Genomic DNA, 17,028 nt, shown 5'->3' with positions numbered 1-17,028 from the left:
GATGTAGCAGTAACCTCCTATTCAAGACATGTGCACTGTTGAGCGTCTGATTTCCAAGTCTCTGGCCGCCGTAGGCACCGATTTTGTCGAACTCCTTGCAAAAGCATACCGTATCATGTCCACGTTGGCGTCTGAAACTTATGGGCGACCCGCCCCGCTTTATGCAGAACACTACCTGTTTCCATAAATAACATGCCGAGTGCGAATAGTCAGTCGGGACGGTGATTGCCTGGTTGGAAGTTTCGTTGCACTTGGGCATCGGACTACTTCTGTATGAACCAGGCCACAAGCGGAGTTTCCTTCTATGGCGTCCACGTTTTTTCAGGTTCGCAAATGCAGTTTTCTGACAAATTTGTGTCACCAGAGGATGGTTAAATAACTGTATGAGTTATCTCTCACGTGCTGTAAACCATTTGTTAATATCTAGTATAGTTCCAACGATAGTAAAGTCTTAATTTGTAAAGACAATTTATGGACACCCTATACTACGGCCTTCGACCATACTGCACACGCTTGCACTCTTGTTTAACTCAGGCTTAACAAATAGGAATGAGCTACTGACAAACCTGATAATCAGAATTTACTTTAAAGAATAATTCACATTTTTATTCAAATCACAAGGTAATCAACTGGGTGATTCAAAAAGAAAGCACATATTTCAGTTATCCATTACAGACAAACTATAAAAGAAACACACTCCACACATCACTGGATAGAGGAGGATTGCAAATTTTGACAAAACTGCGCTGTTTTTTGTTTGTAGCTATCTGGCGACTATACCGCAAGAGAAATCAATCCGTCGTTCGAGTGCATCGTGTATTCCGCCGTCGATTCAAGAAGAAGCCGCCTCTGCACAAGCTGATTTACGACTGGCATAAAAAATTGTTGGAAGCTGGTTGCGTGTGAAAAGGGAAGAGCACTAGTCGGCCAAGCATGTCCGATGGAAATGTCGAACGTATCCGAGATGCGTTCACACTGTTCCCTCGAAAGCCCAGAAGAAGGGCACGCCGGGAACATCAACTTCCTCAAACAACGGTGCGGCGTGTTCTGAAACGACGCCTGCGTATGAAGCCTTACAAGTTGCTGTTACTGCAGCAATTGTGTCCAGGCGACCATTACACAAGTAACGAATTTTGTGTTTCAGTTCTCCAGGATAAGGCAGAGGACACTTTTTCCGTATGACTTCTTTTCGGACGAATAGACGTTTCATCCATCGGGTAAAGTTAACCGTCATAATGTGAGAATTAAGGAGTCACAAAGTCCTGGCGTCTTTGTCTCAAAGAGAATCATCGAAATTGAATACGTTTAGTGCCGTTTCTATTCACAAAGTTTATTGACCTTCCTTTTTTGCATGGTTGACTGTGACAGGAATGTCATATCTGGACAGGCTGCAAAATTGGCTGTTTTCTCAACCTCACAAAGAGTCCAATGATTTTATTTTTATGCATGACAGCGCCCGCCTCACTTTCACCCTGAGGTGGGGCGTTATCTTAACAACACCGCCCACATTGTTGGGTAAGGAAAGGTGGACAAGATCTTGTTCATTGCTTTTAGCCTCCCAAATCACCAGACTACACGCCTTGCGAGAATTAAGACAGACGCTTTGTCCCATCTATGGCAGCTACTCCACAGAACCTGGTAAGTCGAATTGTAGAAACTTTCGATTCAATAAACAGGGACCTGTTGATTCCTGTGTGGAATGGAATGGGCTACTGTTCCGATGTTTCTCGAGCAATGCGTGATGCTTATGCTGAGTATAGGATACAGAGTCTGTGCGAACAGAAAACTTTGAACACTCCTCTATTCAGTAACGTGGGCAATGCGTTTCTATATTTTGTAGTTTGTCTGTAGTAAACCATTGAAATATTTCTTTCTTTTTGAATCCCCCTGTATATGACCGCTGCTGGTTGGTGGGAGCCGGCTTAGTGCGTGTCGAGATGGGATCGGCTCCCAACTCGAGTGTCCTGCGATCTTTTGACAGACTTGGAAATAGATGTGACGTTGTGGGAAACTCCAGACAAACAAACGCTGAACAAAAACCGTTCTTTATTTATCCATTAAACTTGAACAGTCATTCGTGTGCGCTCTCGTCTCTGTCGTGGTTTGGAATCGACCCGTCGCGGCGGGCGAAGAAGGTTGGTTGGTTGGTTGGTTGGTTGGTCTGGAGGAGGGGCCCAAACAGCGAGGCGATCGGTCCCATCGGATTAGGGAAGGCTGGGGAAGGTAGTCAGCCGTGCGCTTTCAAAGGAACCATTCCAGCATTTGCGTGAAGCGATTTAGCGAAATCACGGAATACCTAAATTAGGATGACCGGACGCGGTTTTGAAATGCCGCCCTCCCGAATGCTAGTCCAGTGAGCTAACCACTGCGCCACCTTCCTCGGTGGCGAAGAAGACGAAACAGACAGCCTGTGAGACACACGTGCTCCTTGGAAAGTGACGTGCTGACTAGGAGTAGCTGGCAGGTTGGGCGCCGAGTCAGCGGTGGCATTCATTGGTCTTGGCACTGATGTGGGTATTGAGTAGCAAGTAGTATTTTCTAACTTTCAGCAGCTCGCATCGCCGCTCAGAGTCTAACACTGGACCAGTGGCTGGAAAGGATTGTTGGGCGGTGGCGGATTTCGACGTCATGGAGCTGGCTGGAAGACCATTCTGCACCAGCCATGAGATGGCTGCAGTATCCCAGTAGCGAAGTCTCATGGAGGAGGCAGACTGCAGAGCTGCCAAGTGCCGGGACGGTTAGGTAGTATTGATGATACAGAGCCTGATAGTGGTGTTGGCAGCTGTGACGTAGCTACGGTATGGCTACAAGGCTGCGACAGGCGTTGGGTGCAGCATCATTGCCCAGCTGATCGATATCTATGACGGGAGGGACCCTGAATTTTTAATGCAGCTATTCTGCGCTCACTGCGTGGAAGTGGATGCATTTACATGTCATACAGGAGTGTTTGGAATACGACCGAGCGAGGTGGCGCAGTGGTTAGCACACTGAACTCACATTCCGGAGGACGACAGTTCAAATCCACGTCTGTCCATCCTGATTTAGGTTTTCCGTGATTTCTGTAAATCGCTTCAGGCAAATGCGGGGATGGTTCCTTTCAAAGGGCACGGCCGAATTCTTTCTCCATCCTTCCCTAATTTGATGGGGCCTATGACCTCGCTGTTTGGCTCCTCCCCCAAATCAACTAACCAACCATCTGGAACACGGTCAGTGACCAAAATCTGTCTGTTGTCATGCAGTACTGGATTGAACTGCAGAATCTTTTTGAATGTTGATGAATGCCCAGGCGCCGGCCGTAGTGGCCGTGCGGTTCTAGGCGCTGCAGTCTGGAACCGCGAGACCGCTACGGTCGCAGGTTCGAATCCTGCCTCGGGCGTGGATGTGTGTGATGTCCTTAGGTTAGTTAGGTTTAAGTAGTGCTAAGTTCTAGGGGACTAATGACCTCAGAAGTTGAGTCCCATAGTGCTCAGAGCCATTTGAACCATTTAAACCAATGCCCAGGCCATTGACGTCTGAAAGTCTGACGACTTGGAAGCAACTCGTTGTTGCTGAAGATGCCGAACAAGCGGAGTGTTGCCTGGTAACAGTCTATGTTCGGGCCCCCGTGCCCTGTGAAAGGTACTGAGCACTGCTGTGACCAATCCTGTTCCACTTTCTGCGCCCTAAGGAAAATCCAGCCCTTCTGATTCCTGTAATATACACACTGATACATTGACAGATATTTACGTGTTGTGTCCTCCAGTTCAATCACGGTGACACTTCGTCCTTTATATTATTTACGTTATCTCATAAACTCTGAGTCTCTATGTCCCTATTTGTACTTACTTCACTTCAGCTCTCACTTTTAGACTTGTAAGCATCTACGTCATGCTACATCTTGCCATTTGCATGCTAAACTTCTCATTTCCCACATTCTCACATTTCTTACATAACATACTTATAATAACTCGAATACAGACTCATACCCCGCATTTAGGGAAGCAATAGTACCCGGTCTCTGATGCTAACATCCTTACATCAATAAACGAACATAATACCTCGCACAGTAGTCCTCATGATAATCGACAAGAAGCGTTAATATCAAAACTCACAAGTACCTCGCAGTCTGAGAGAATACAAGTAGGCCAGCGGCTCTTCGTCACTCTCTGATACATTGACATACTTCCTGGGTCACAACGGCTTTTCAGCTACTCTCCTGTGACCAATATTCACCTTTACCTCTCACTTCAAGAGACTGCTTCCTGGGTCACAGTTGCTTTTAAGCAACCCTTTTGTGCCCATAATACATCTTTGAAAAACTTCATAAAACTTACCCTAGTACCCAATTAGTTCTTCCATAATGTCAAAACTACACAGATGTTATTCTCTGATTCTCTGCCATCAAGTGCACTGTGTCCCAGCAGACATGGAGTGGTTTAACTGACGCTATCAGGGCCAATGACCTCGTCTCACATCCATGTGGTGCCTCAACCTTGGAGCCTCTGCTTTGGATCTGCGTCGCGTACTGTATAGTCAGGAGATCTAAACAGTCTGATTTCATTGCCACTGTTGGACCACTAGTTGCTTGGTCAGTGCTGAGCAACCACAAGTCAATCTACATTATTACTAAATAAGGTAAGTTCTAATTATTCACATGTACCAGGTAATTTAAGTCTAACCTGAAAGTTTCTCTAACCTGTTACCTAGACTTCACTATTTACAATACTCATTCTACTTTGCAAAATTTCTATTTACAAGAAAAACCTACGGCTATTTTGGCCTATTCCTAAGTCGTCTCGGTACTCATGGTTTTTCATGGCTAAGGCAGGAGCACTTCCGGCGCTGACTTACGTAATGCTCTTTTCGGTGGCATGCCCGAAAATTACATTATGCTACATGGTGCATGGGACTATGTGATCTGGTATGGAAATGTCGTGTGGCTAGGGCCTCCCGTCGGGTAGACCGTTCGCCTGGTGCAGGTCTTTCGATTTGACGCCACTTCGGCGACCTGCGCGTCGATGGGGATGAAATGATGATGATTAGAACAACACAACACCCAGTCCCTGAGCGGAGAAAATCTCCGACCCAGCCGGGAATCGAACCCGGGCCCTTAGGATTGACAGTCTGTCACGCTGACCACTCAGCTACCAGGGCGAACATGTGATCTGCTAATAGCCCCACAAATATAACTAAGTGAAAAACAGGGATGCAAAGGTATAGGATACAGGGATATAAAGATAACACAATATACGAATCCCACCAGTGAAAACCGAAAGTCTTCACTCTTACTCAAATATGTTGCAGTCCCAGTTGAATCACCATTAAAGTCTTCTGTCATCAGAATGAAGTGTAACTTCTTTTTCATTTCCTAACTGTGCCACCGCTGCCACCACTTTGTCATGGGCGGGACGTGCGATGATCGCTACTGGCTGGTGGGAGCCATCTTGGTGTGTGTGGTGGGAGCCATTTTGGTGTGTGTCACGATAGGCTCGTCTCATACCTGGGACGTCCTAGGTTCTTTTGATGTCTCTGAAAATACCTGTGACGTTGTGAGAAGCTGCAGACCAACAAGCACTGAACACAAACAGCTCTTTATTAATACATCAAGCCTTAACAGTCACTTGGGTGAACCATCATATCTGGCATGCTCAAGCACCAGCTTGTAATATTTCCTCCTGTAGCACAGGGCGAGGAAAGCAAACCAAACGGCCTGTCGGATATAGACGTAGTTCGAGAGGTGGAAATGAATTGGCGTAGCTGGCTCTGAGTAGGCGATGGTAGCCACGCACTGGTCTTGGCACTTGTGAGCATGGGGCAGCCAGCGGCGTTTCCAAACTTTCGGCAGCTTGCGGTGCTGCACAGATCTAACCCTGCACTAATGGCTGGAGAGCACAGGTGAGCGCAGGCGGATTCTGGCGGCGTGGAGCTGGGTGGCAGCCGATCGTGCGCTGCTCATGACACAGCAGCAGGATCCCGGTGGCGATATCTCGTGGAGGCAGCAGAGTGCAGAGCTGCCAAGTGCCGGGGTGGTGAGGAAGCAGTCGATGGTTCAGAGCCCGGCAGTCGTGTTGGCTGCTGTGACGTATTTAAGGTGTGGCTCTAAGGCTTCGACCAACAAAGTCTGGGTGCATCAGCATTGCTCAGTTCGTCGACTTCCATGACGGCCTAGACCCAGGGATTCAAATGCTGCGGCCCTCCACTGACTCGACAGAAGTGGCTGCGTTTCTGTGTGGAACAGAAATGTCTGGAACAGGGTCGGTGATTGAGGTCTGCCTGTTGTCATGTGGCAATGAGTGGAACTATAGAAGCTTCTTAAAGGTTGATCAGTTTCCAAGCCGTTGACATGAGGAAGTCTGATGGCACAGAAGCGGCTCATTGTTGCTGAAGTTGCTCAACACGCGCAGCGTTGCCCAGCGGCTGTTGGTGTTCGGGTCCCAGGCACTGAGCACTATTGTGGTCTATCCCATTAGTATATTACCAAACGGCTAAAACAGTGCATGATGCGTGGTCTTAGTTGGAGCTTCCTGGGACATAAATATTTGAATTTCAGTGCTTGATACAAATATTACCGAATCTAAAAATTTAATTTGCTGTCGTAATCTACGTATTAACAGGTAAGGTGTTAAGGTAAACTATTTAAAACAATAAGTCAAGCATTAAAGTTAGAAACTGTATATGAGTCTTGAGGCAGTGAACTCACGGCGCCCAAGTTACCCAGATTACATTCATACAGTATTTGAGAATGAGAGCTCTTAGTGAACTCCAAAAAACTTAACTCTTCGAGCATCAGTGTTTTTTTTTTTTTTTTTTAATCAGTAGTGCCTTTAGCATGGACCACCAGTGCCATGAATCAAGGTTCAAAAATGGCTCTGAGCACTAAGGGACTTAACTGCTGTGGTCATCAGTCCCCTAGAACTTAGAACTACTTAAACCTAACTAACCTAAGGACATCACACACATCCATGTCCGAGGCACGCGCAGTTCCAGGCTGTAGCGCCTAGAACCGCTCGGCCACTCAGGCCGGCAAGAATCAACGCTTTTGGAGCATCGGTCGTCTGTGCTAAAGGCATGGATACTTCAAAACAAAATGAATAAAACTAAGATTTAAGAGAGAAACCACTAGGGCTCAAAGGGTTAACACACAATTTAAAAACTTTTTCTCGGTTACATTCCATGCAAAATAACTTTGTGTTGTCACTGTGCCAGGACATATAACATTAAAATAGAAAAAAGAATTATCAACCTAAAGGTGAATTGAATACCACAGGTTGAAGATATGTTCTGTAACTCCTCCGACTTCTGAATTGAATTACTCACCAGGGGACCACCTACAGCTTAACTGAACTCGCAACTATGGTGCAGTTCAGTATTTTTTACAATGAAAGAAATGGTAAGTCACGACTAAATATCTTAGGGACAACTGGGGATAGAATCTGAGACCTCTAGATCTGTAGTCTAGCATTCAGCTATCGAGTGACGTTAAAATACGTTACAGAAACCACTAAAGCAAAAATACACAAGATGTGGTGAATTCCCTTAAGGGAAGTACGTACGTCCTATACCTACAGTATTAAATTTTCAATATTGATGACCCATTATCTCAGAACCTTTGAGAGATAGAGATCTGAAATTTTCAGGAAGTATGGTTTCGCTCCTTTTCTGATTCTGAACCATGATCAGAATATACAGACAAATAATTAGTTATGATTTTTCAAAAATTATCTTCAATTTTTTTAAAAAAGAGTCCCCTGTTCTTCCTCTAAGTAAAAACCGTTACAAGTAGAGATGTTTTGGTGGTTCAGCAGGTGCAGTATACTAAATGGTAACATAATGTAAAATAAGACATGTATCTGTAGTACTTCCTGAGATAATGGGTCAAATATTTTTAAAAATGTCATTTCCGGGAAATCAAGTTTAAACATTTTAGCTGATATTAACTCACATATAGAGCCATGCCAGTTCCTAGAAACAGCCAGGCCCATAATCAGAATTATCTGGATCGTGTACTTGATCATCCTACAAACCTAGAAGCTTCCGTCTTTTCCTGCCTCTTGCTAATTGAGTCATTTCCTCTGCTACACTCTGCACTTTCATGATCTTGAGTCGATCCATTCGCTGGAAGGCTTGCAGTGTGTTGGCTCCTGGAGTGATAACAAGTTCCTCTAGTACACTAATTCTTCCCTTATTGCCATCATTAAAATTTGTCACAGTATCAAAACACCCAAGAATACATTTTCGTGCCTAAAAAGGCTTTTTCGGTATGCGGGTCCAAATGACATTATTGAAAGACTCATTCGGGTTTTGCTTTCGACCATGGAGACATTTGGAAAGAAGATCAGAAAGAAAGACCTAACTCTATATATTGGCTTAATTACCTCCATCACTGCAGATGGTATGCTGTTTTTGTGCCTAAACTGTTCCTCTGTATCTGCTACCAGAGCTTTGTGGCAATTGCGCCGTGAATCAGCACCAGGTGGGCAAAGACCATGTACAGGTGTATCATCAGTGAGATGATTTCTGGAAGAATGTAGTCCACACTGCTCTTTTAATTCCTTGTAGGTCGTGTGTGTTATTCGTTATTGCCATTCCATAATATTGCTGGAGTTCATTAATGTTTTTGTCTGTAACTCTTTCTTGACCATTTAAAGTCTTCCCATCTGATAACTTCTCTTTTCGTTTTGTCTGCTTCATTTTCCGAAGGGGCGTTCCCGTCCGTTTTTGAACGTGGCCCACACATTGAATCTTCAAAATATGCTTTTCATCATAAGGATGGCTTTCCACGACTGATTTGAAGGCCTTTGAATCACCATCCCCCAAGTACTCAGTGTAGCACACACCTCTTTCCTGTTGTGAGGTCTGAACATAGAAACAAGTGCAGCAGCCTCCTTACCCCCAGTAGTTCCCTCATAACTCTTGGCGCAATTTTGCACTTGTTTCATTGTCAACTGATTTACACTGGTGGCAGTATTTAGTAAACACTTCGACGTCTAAAAATTTTACCTGTGTCTCCACTAGTGACAGTTGCAACTGCATTTTTAGATGTGTGGCCTCTCTTCTGCCATGTACCATCAACTGCCACAGATAAGTCTGTCGTGTTATTTAATTCTACTGATTCTTTAGCAGCGGCTTTCATAGAAGAAACAGCAACAGTTTTGACACATTCAGTTATTACTTCTGTGTAATTACTTGATCTGATTGGTGGGTTTGACAAGTTCAGGGTCACACGTAATACTTGAGCTGCAGTCAAATGCCGGCCGGAGTGGCCGTGCGGTTCTAGGCGCTACAGCCTGGAACCGCGCGACCGCTACGGTCGCAGGTTCGAATCCTGCCTCGGGCATGGATGTGTGTGGTGTCCTTAGGTTAGTTAGGTTTAAGTAGTTCTAAGTTCCAGGGGACTGATGACCACAGCAGTTAAGTCCCATAGTGCTCAGACCCATTTGAACCATTTTTTGCAGTCAAATCTTTACCTATGCACCTCACTGCATACAAGAATCTAACATTGCTTTCAAACATGTCATTCTTGCACTTTTGAGAAGTCCAAAATGACGTAGAGAGCCTGCAGACTTTGCACTGAACAACAAGTTTGTTAGCTAGTTCAGTCCTCGCAGATGTGTCCTCAAAGATGCTAATTTGCCCACCACAAACCTTACATGATATAGGATCTTGTAAAACTTGCCCTAACACACTCAAATCTAATAAAACATAACCTAAACTATTTACATGGTCTCCTTTGTCAATAAATAAATCCTCATTGTGTCCAAGTTTTCTCCTCGAAGCACTAGTAGGCCTGTCCTTTTCGTGTGTCTGCGAAACATCTATTTCGGGATCAGCACTAGATTGCGATCTAGTCGTACGCTGGTTTCCATAGAAACGTCGCTTCTTAAAAGAATTCTTTCTTTTCGTCATGCTGAAAAGAATATAAGAACCTGTAGTAGTACACCAAACCACTATGTTTACAGTTCAACACCTATAAAACACTACACCCACAAAGTAAATCCACAAGATGCATGTGCAGTACTGTCATTTCTGTTTACACAATGCATCCAACCTCTTAACATGAATCAAGGAATAAATAGCTGAAAACCACAGCCTTGTAGAATGAATAGTTCCAGAGATAGCAAGTCAGTGCAGAAAGACTGGATTTTTTCCACTTGTACTGTTAACTTTGAAATGATAAAAAGTACACTTACAATTGGAATTAATCGACAAATGACGCAAAAAATTATTCAGGAGAGATCAAATATTATTACGAGATAATAATCAGAAAATGTCACTTTTTGACCAATTTCACCCGCCCAAAAATTAAATTTTTTTCTACCGAATTTTAGAATTATGTCTATCTTGTAAAGCTGTAGCGACAATCTTTGAAGTCCAAAACTTCTTTGTCGTTTGAGTTTTCAATTTTTAATATGATTTTAATGGTATTTTTGAAAACCGACTTTTGGTACTCAGACCTCAATGTTCACGTTCTATATTTTTTTAGGTACCTTTACATTGTTCAATAGTCCTACGCATTAATTTTATGAAAAATTTTATTAATCTACTTTCCGTTTTTTTTTTTTTCAAGTTTCACTCTTAAATTTTCTTTAATTTTCGGTATATAAAAATGATAATAAAACAGACAATTTACATTTTCGATAATAGTAATGCATGGAAGTATGCAAATACCTCAAGACCACTTCCTGAAAAAATGTCATTGAGATTAGTTATTTTTAGGATAAAAAAATTAGCATTGAACATAGAAAAACAAAGTTATGGGAAACTCGATTTTAAAATTTTATTAAAAATGAATTCCAGTACAAGATAAATACCCGTTTTAATTCACTGTCACCACACGTTTTCTCTGTCTGCTCCTGTAAGGCTTCTTCCTGTATCTTCAAGACCAGGGTAACCTTTTTCTTAAATTTTTCCTTCTTCCGGCAGCATGTTGTGGACTGATTGATCTGTCGTTTTTTCTCTCCAGATAAGCAGGTAATAAAGGACCGCTGAGACTTCCACTTTCTTCAGTCTTAAAGATCCCATACTGAACTGAGAAACAGCTCCTACAACACCCAAAAATATCTTTTTTATTTTTCTTTGGGACGCATGAACTAATGACGCCGTGCAACCTTTCATTTACATTTGTTGTCTCGAGCACTCTAGCAGCTGTCAGCGTGCCACGGCCCTCCGCTCAGTCCATATTTAAAATATTTCTTGGATGTACTTGTAATTCGAATACACCAAATCGTTTTGTGATATTAGAATAAACACTTGAAAGATGTGAAAGAGCTCAAAAAAAGTTTTAAAATTTTTGGGTGGAGTCCCCTTAAGCAATTTACAGTGACTGTGAATCCATACATACGAGGATCATTTAAAAAATCCTGCACATTGCGCTGGCGTCATCAGGTTGAAATTCATGTCAGTCGTCAGCGAGACTTTAGGTGTGTCGTTCATATGTTTGCACGTTGCGCGTGTCGTGAGTAACTCATTTTTAAAACGGAAGCTGAAACCTAGTCACGTCAGATTACACGTAGTGACAGTGACACCAGCATTCCTACATCACAATCGAATCCCTAAGTGAAAAAAAAACCAACGGAAATTTACAGGACTTTGAGAGAGGTGTGACGCAATAGTGTAGTGGATTGTATCTGTTCGTTTCCATGAAGGTCGGGTAAGCACAGAGGAGAACCCAAGAAGCGGAAGGTCAGCAACTACAACAAACTAAACCTCTCTGGTTACTGTTACTGACATTTCAAGAGATGTTCGACAGAGACAATGCAGGGACATTGCATATGAGATCATACTGTCTGTCACTTGTCTGTAGAGAACCGTAACCGAAAAATAAAAGATGAAAAAAGTTACTGCCAGATGGGTTCCGCATGGTCTGTGAGAAGAGCAGAAAGCGGGTCGCAAGAGAATCGCAGAAGAATTGCTTCAGCGGTATAGATCAGAAGGAGAAAAGTTTCTGAAAAGGAATACCTGGGTACGAGATTTTGAGCCAGAACTGATGTCTCAGTCATCGCAGAGGAAAAGTTTCGACTCTCCACGCAGGAAAACATTTCGAAACTGACGATGATATTTGCGTATGACATGAATGGAGTAACAGCTGCAAATATACACTCCTGGAAATTGAAATAAGAACACTGTGAATTCATTGTACCAGGAAGGGCGAACTTTATTGACACATTCCTGGGGTCAGATACATCACATGATCACACTGACAGAACCACAGGCACATAGCCACAGGCAACAGAGCATGCACAATGTCGGCACTAGTACAGTGTATATCCACCTTTCGCAGCAATGCAGGCTCCTATTCTCCCATGGAGACGATCGTAGAGATGCTGGATGTAGTCCTGTGGAACGGCTTGCCATGCCATTTCCACCTGGCGCCTCAGTTGGACCAGCGTTCGTGCTGGACGTGCAGACCGCGTGAGACGACGCTTCATCCAGTCCCAAACATGCTCAATGGGGGACAGATCCGGAGATCTTGCTGGTCAGGGTAGTTGACTTACACCTTCTAGAGCACGTTGGGTGGCACGGGATACATGCGGACGTCCGTTGTCCTGTTGGAACAGCAAGTTCCCTTGCCGGTCTAGGAATGGTAGAACGATGGGTTCGATGACGGTTTGGATGTACCGTGCACTATTCAGTGTCCCCTCGATGATCACCAGTGGTGTACGGCCAGTGTAGGAGATCGCTCCCCACACCATGATGCCGTGTGTTGGCACTGTGTGCCTCGGTCGTATGCAGTCCTGATTGTGGCGCTCACCAGCACGCCGCCAAACACGCATACGACCATCATTGGCACCAAGGCAGAAGCGACTTTCATCGCTTAAGACGACACGTTGTAACCTCCCCCTCACTTACCGACCTTAATGACAGTGAAAAATGAAACCGCGTGTACCTAATGGGAGTTTTGGGAAAGCAATCGTCACCGAAGTTAACCTGTCGGTAAAGAGGGAGGAAAGGGTTACATCTATATGAACGGAAAAATGCAAATGAAACTGGTGGAAATCAATTTTGAAAAGGGGTAAAGTTAATAAAGAAAGTAAATGGGCGGCCGTTACGTTAACAATTAACTAGCGGTAATTAGATATTTGAGATTTGGGGGAAATCACGGTCGCCAGTCCTAAGGACAATTACTATAGTAACTGAAAAAGAAAGGTTATTACACATATAATTAGCACTAGAAGCGTGGCAACTGAAGGTTGACACGTGTAGTGTGAAAACTGAAAGTTTGTCAGAAGTAATAAATTTCGCTACACTCTGACTTAATTTAGCAAAAGAATTAATAAAACCGGAAAATCGAAAATTAATTTAGTGACTGAAGTTAATAGTGAGCTTTCTTTCTGAAGCACATCGAAATCCAGTAAAATACGGTTAGTCTTGGACTACCTCAACAATCATTTCAAAAGCAACTTGACTCTACGCAATTTAGAAACGAGAGATTTAACTTTGAACTTGAATTAAATGATTCTGAACTATTAACAATAGTAAAATTTAGTACGTACCAAGCTGAGCTGCAGTCACAGGTAAGCTAAAATATGCTAACAAAACTCGCACTCTAAATTTGTGCTCGTGTAACCTAAATATTGTAGCCAGCTACTGAACTTTGAAATTAAAGCAGTGAAATATAATTATATTATTTTAATGCTGGCGTTTGAATTTCAACGACACTCGGGTTCATTTCGGAAAAGGAAGGGACCCTGCTTGGCAATGCAATTGGGACAATGAGCAACAAAGGTTCATGCTAAGTTGCTGTAATTTTGCGAGGCAAATGGAACAATTTGAAAAGCTGAGGTCTGCCATACAGTTCTGAAACTTTACGTGCTTTTAGTCTTCCTTGTTGGTTGATTGAAGGTTTGAAGCCGTCGATCGAGGAGGTGGCGACAGTCGCTCATTGTCGGCCGTCGCTGTTGCAGAAGCTGGATGTTGGCGCGCCTTCTTCTCGACACGGTCACCAGACGAAACGGGCTCTTGATGTGCGCCAGCTAATGCTTCCCGTCCGCGACACCATGTCAGAAACTATCATCGCGAGTCGAGCGCAATTACATGCTGCCAAACCCCGAAAGCGCGGCAACTCGCGGGAGCGTCACACAACACACCTGCTCCACTCGCTACTCCCGCCACACTCCCACTGTTCTGCCCGCGCTTCACGCGGCAGAGTTAACACTACCAAAGATCCTACACACTTTGAGTCTTCACACGACCTATCGATGTAATCGTTCGATAGCAGTTTTCCCTAGGCAAGACCCAGCGTAAAAATACAAATAATATTTACGAAACAAACCAATTATACATCGACATAAATGCATAAATATATATATATCCAAACAGTAAAGCAATTACAATATATAAAGAGACAGAAATGTCATATCTTGAGGTAACAAAACAAGGAAAAAAATAATAGTACAATAGATGGAAATAGGAGGATATGCATTTCCGGCGTTACACGTGCCCCACATTGTCTGAGGATGTTCGTGTAATGTAAACAGACTCAGAAAATGTCCCAAAAAAGAAACAGCGGAAATGCATATGCTCAAAACATCAACAAAATTTAGCATTCGTCTAATTAAGCATAAATAAATTTCTTTAGACCATAATAATTGAGTGGAGACACTCCTAATCTTATTCCACTCTGTCATCTTGCACAAAATAAAACAGGTTGACAACATATTAAAATTCATAGAAAACATAGAAAATGGTTTAGCTATTCTAAAATTGTCAAAATTCCCAACAGTATCAAGAAATGGAATACTATTTACAAAATTAATCAGAGTACATGGTCATAAAAACAGGTAGATGAAAATACGCAAATTAATAATTAATTACATAGAATACACATTTTTACATAACCCTTTCATAATTAATATTCTCGTCATGGGAGTCCATTAAACGCTAAACAAGAAAATAACACACATCAGATCGAAAAAAACATAAATATTGACAGTAGAATTCTTTCAGCTGTCCAGGAAGAAAAACAATTCCGCCTTCCGTACTCGCAAGTACAAAGAATGCCGACAGCGGCCCAAGAGCCAACAGCGGCACAAGAGCCGACAGCGGCTCGCCTCGCCAGTATTGTTGCGCCCGCGTGTGCGGCACGCTTGATCTCACTCGCCCTTGTGACGGCGTTTCCAGAACGTCCGTTTCACTGAATTCTTTCGGTAAAACTCACTCCCGAGTAATCTCAAGGAGTCCCTTAATACTATCACAGTGGATAACTCAACACTGTCCATCATCACACGCATGTACTAGCCTGAAACTTAAAACAGCGTCTAAGTACATCGGCAATGACTAGTAAATCACATATTTATGGAATCTTACAGCTATTTACAAAATCATATTTACATTCCTTAATCTACTGTGACTCAGCTGAAAACTTAAACTAGCAGCTTGGATTTTTCAGTTGATTAGATCATGATTAAATTGATTAAAATTAAATTGATTAATCAAAACGCGCTTTAGTGTCATGACGACGTATGCGAGCATCGGCTTTTAGCTTCATTACTTCTCGCAAACGATCCTTTTTCACACCAATACTAATGTCAATCCGTGGAGGGAATTTGATTATCTCTACCACTAAACTTGTACTTCTGTCACCCAACAGGATTTCCTCTGGAGAAAATTCCGTAGATTCATGTCTCAAGGTGTTCATAATTCTCTCAAATACTGCTACATATTTGCCCCATGCCCTATGGTTGTGATGGCAATAGGTACGGGAAAGTCGGCCTCGTCTTTGTTCGTGTGTTACGTTTGACACACCGTCTACAATACTTTCCAATTCACTTTCTGCATTATTGTCAATGCCGAGATTCTTCACATTACAGTAGTTCAGATTCATACCTATGTCAATACCATCCGGCCAGTTAACAATGTGTATAGGCTGGTATTGCCTATGCACACCGTCTCCTGCCTCGTCAAAACTAACTACTATTGTTTTATCTTGGGACGTACATGTCAACGTTTTGCTTTCGCAGTTAATCACTGCACGGTACTTTAATAGCCAATCTAACCCGATAATTACTTCCGTAGTTAAGTCTGGCACGACGACAAACTCTTGTTCAAATCGTGCCCCACATATCTCGAAGTTGACGAAAATCTGTTTTGTGACCGGTTTACTGGCCTTCCCAGTAGCACCGATAATTTTCACTCCTGTTACTGGCATAACTACGATGCCAGGTCTGTCTTTCAGTAACTCAAATATTTTGTCAGATACAGCACTCAATTCTGCACCGGTGTCAATCAACACGTTTAGTTGTAGGTCGTGCATATTAACGGACACTACTATCTGTCTACACTTGTCCTCGACTGTTTCTTTATTTTCCCACAGTAAATCCTCGTCTATATCCAGGTCATTCCAGAAAAAACCATCCGGCTTTGATCCTAAATCCGGTTTATCTGGCGGCTTTTTCAGCCTCTGTTCACTTACAGTTTTAATTTCAAAACGTTTGTCCTGAGGCATAGTCTGTAGCGTCGCCTCCAATACCGAAACCTTTTCCTGTAACTCGTCAACTAGTGAGTGTTGCTTTGCTATCGATTCACTAATTGTCACCTTCGTTGATTCCTCTTTGGTCAGATTGATCTCATCTGCCAATCTACCTGGAGGAATGTGCCCAGTCGCATCTGAAATTACTTCCTCTGGATCTGCGCAACCCACACTGCTACCGTCTGACCGCATAACGTCAGCTCTAACCTCATACACGCTGAACTCTATGTGCTTTTCTACCAATTGTGTCCGGCTATCACTAAAATTTTCGTAATCTTTCCCCTTAATACTCTCGCAATGTTTAAACTGGAGGTTTGCGTCGGATGGGTCGGCTACTTCTACCACTATAACTTTCGGTAAAGTCTGCCGGTTAGGGCCAGAACTTTCCGTTACTCCTTCAACATCTAACTCCTGCGGGACGAAACACGACGAATCTTGCTCGTGCTGCCCATTAACATCAACTATTTCTGGTAAAGTCTGCCGGTTAGGGCCAGAACTTTCAATCACTTCACAAATACTATCTTCCTGTGGGACGAGGCGCGGCAAATACTGCACGCGCTCCCCATAAACACTTCTCCCAT

General features: G+C 43.2%; 1 protein-coding gene across 1 annotated transcript in view; it reads left to right on the top strand.

The window, feature by feature from the left end:
- The first annotated feature begins 5,788 nt into the window (after positions 1-5,788).
- Positions 5,789-17,028, top strand: part of LOC124775731 (odorant receptor Or2-like) — a 102,887-nt gene continuing 91,647 nt past the window's right edge. Inside the window, exon 1 of the mRNA XM_047250559.1 lies at positions 5,789-5,874. Coding sequence (XP_047106515.1) covers positions 5,789-5,874 — 86 coding nt within the window. The remainder of the gene's footprint in view (positions 5,875-17,028) is intronic.

Source organism: Schistocerca piceifrons, chromosome 2, assembly GCF_021461385.2.
Source record: "Schistocerca piceifrons isolate TAMUIC-IGC-003096 chromosome 2, iqSchPice1.1, whole genome shotgun sequence".
NCBI classification, from domain to species: domain Eukaryota; kingdom Metazoa; phylum Arthropoda; class Insecta; order Orthoptera; family Acrididae; genus Schistocerca; species Schistocerca piceifrons.
This window is presented reverse-complemented; position numbering and strand designations above follow the sequence as displayed.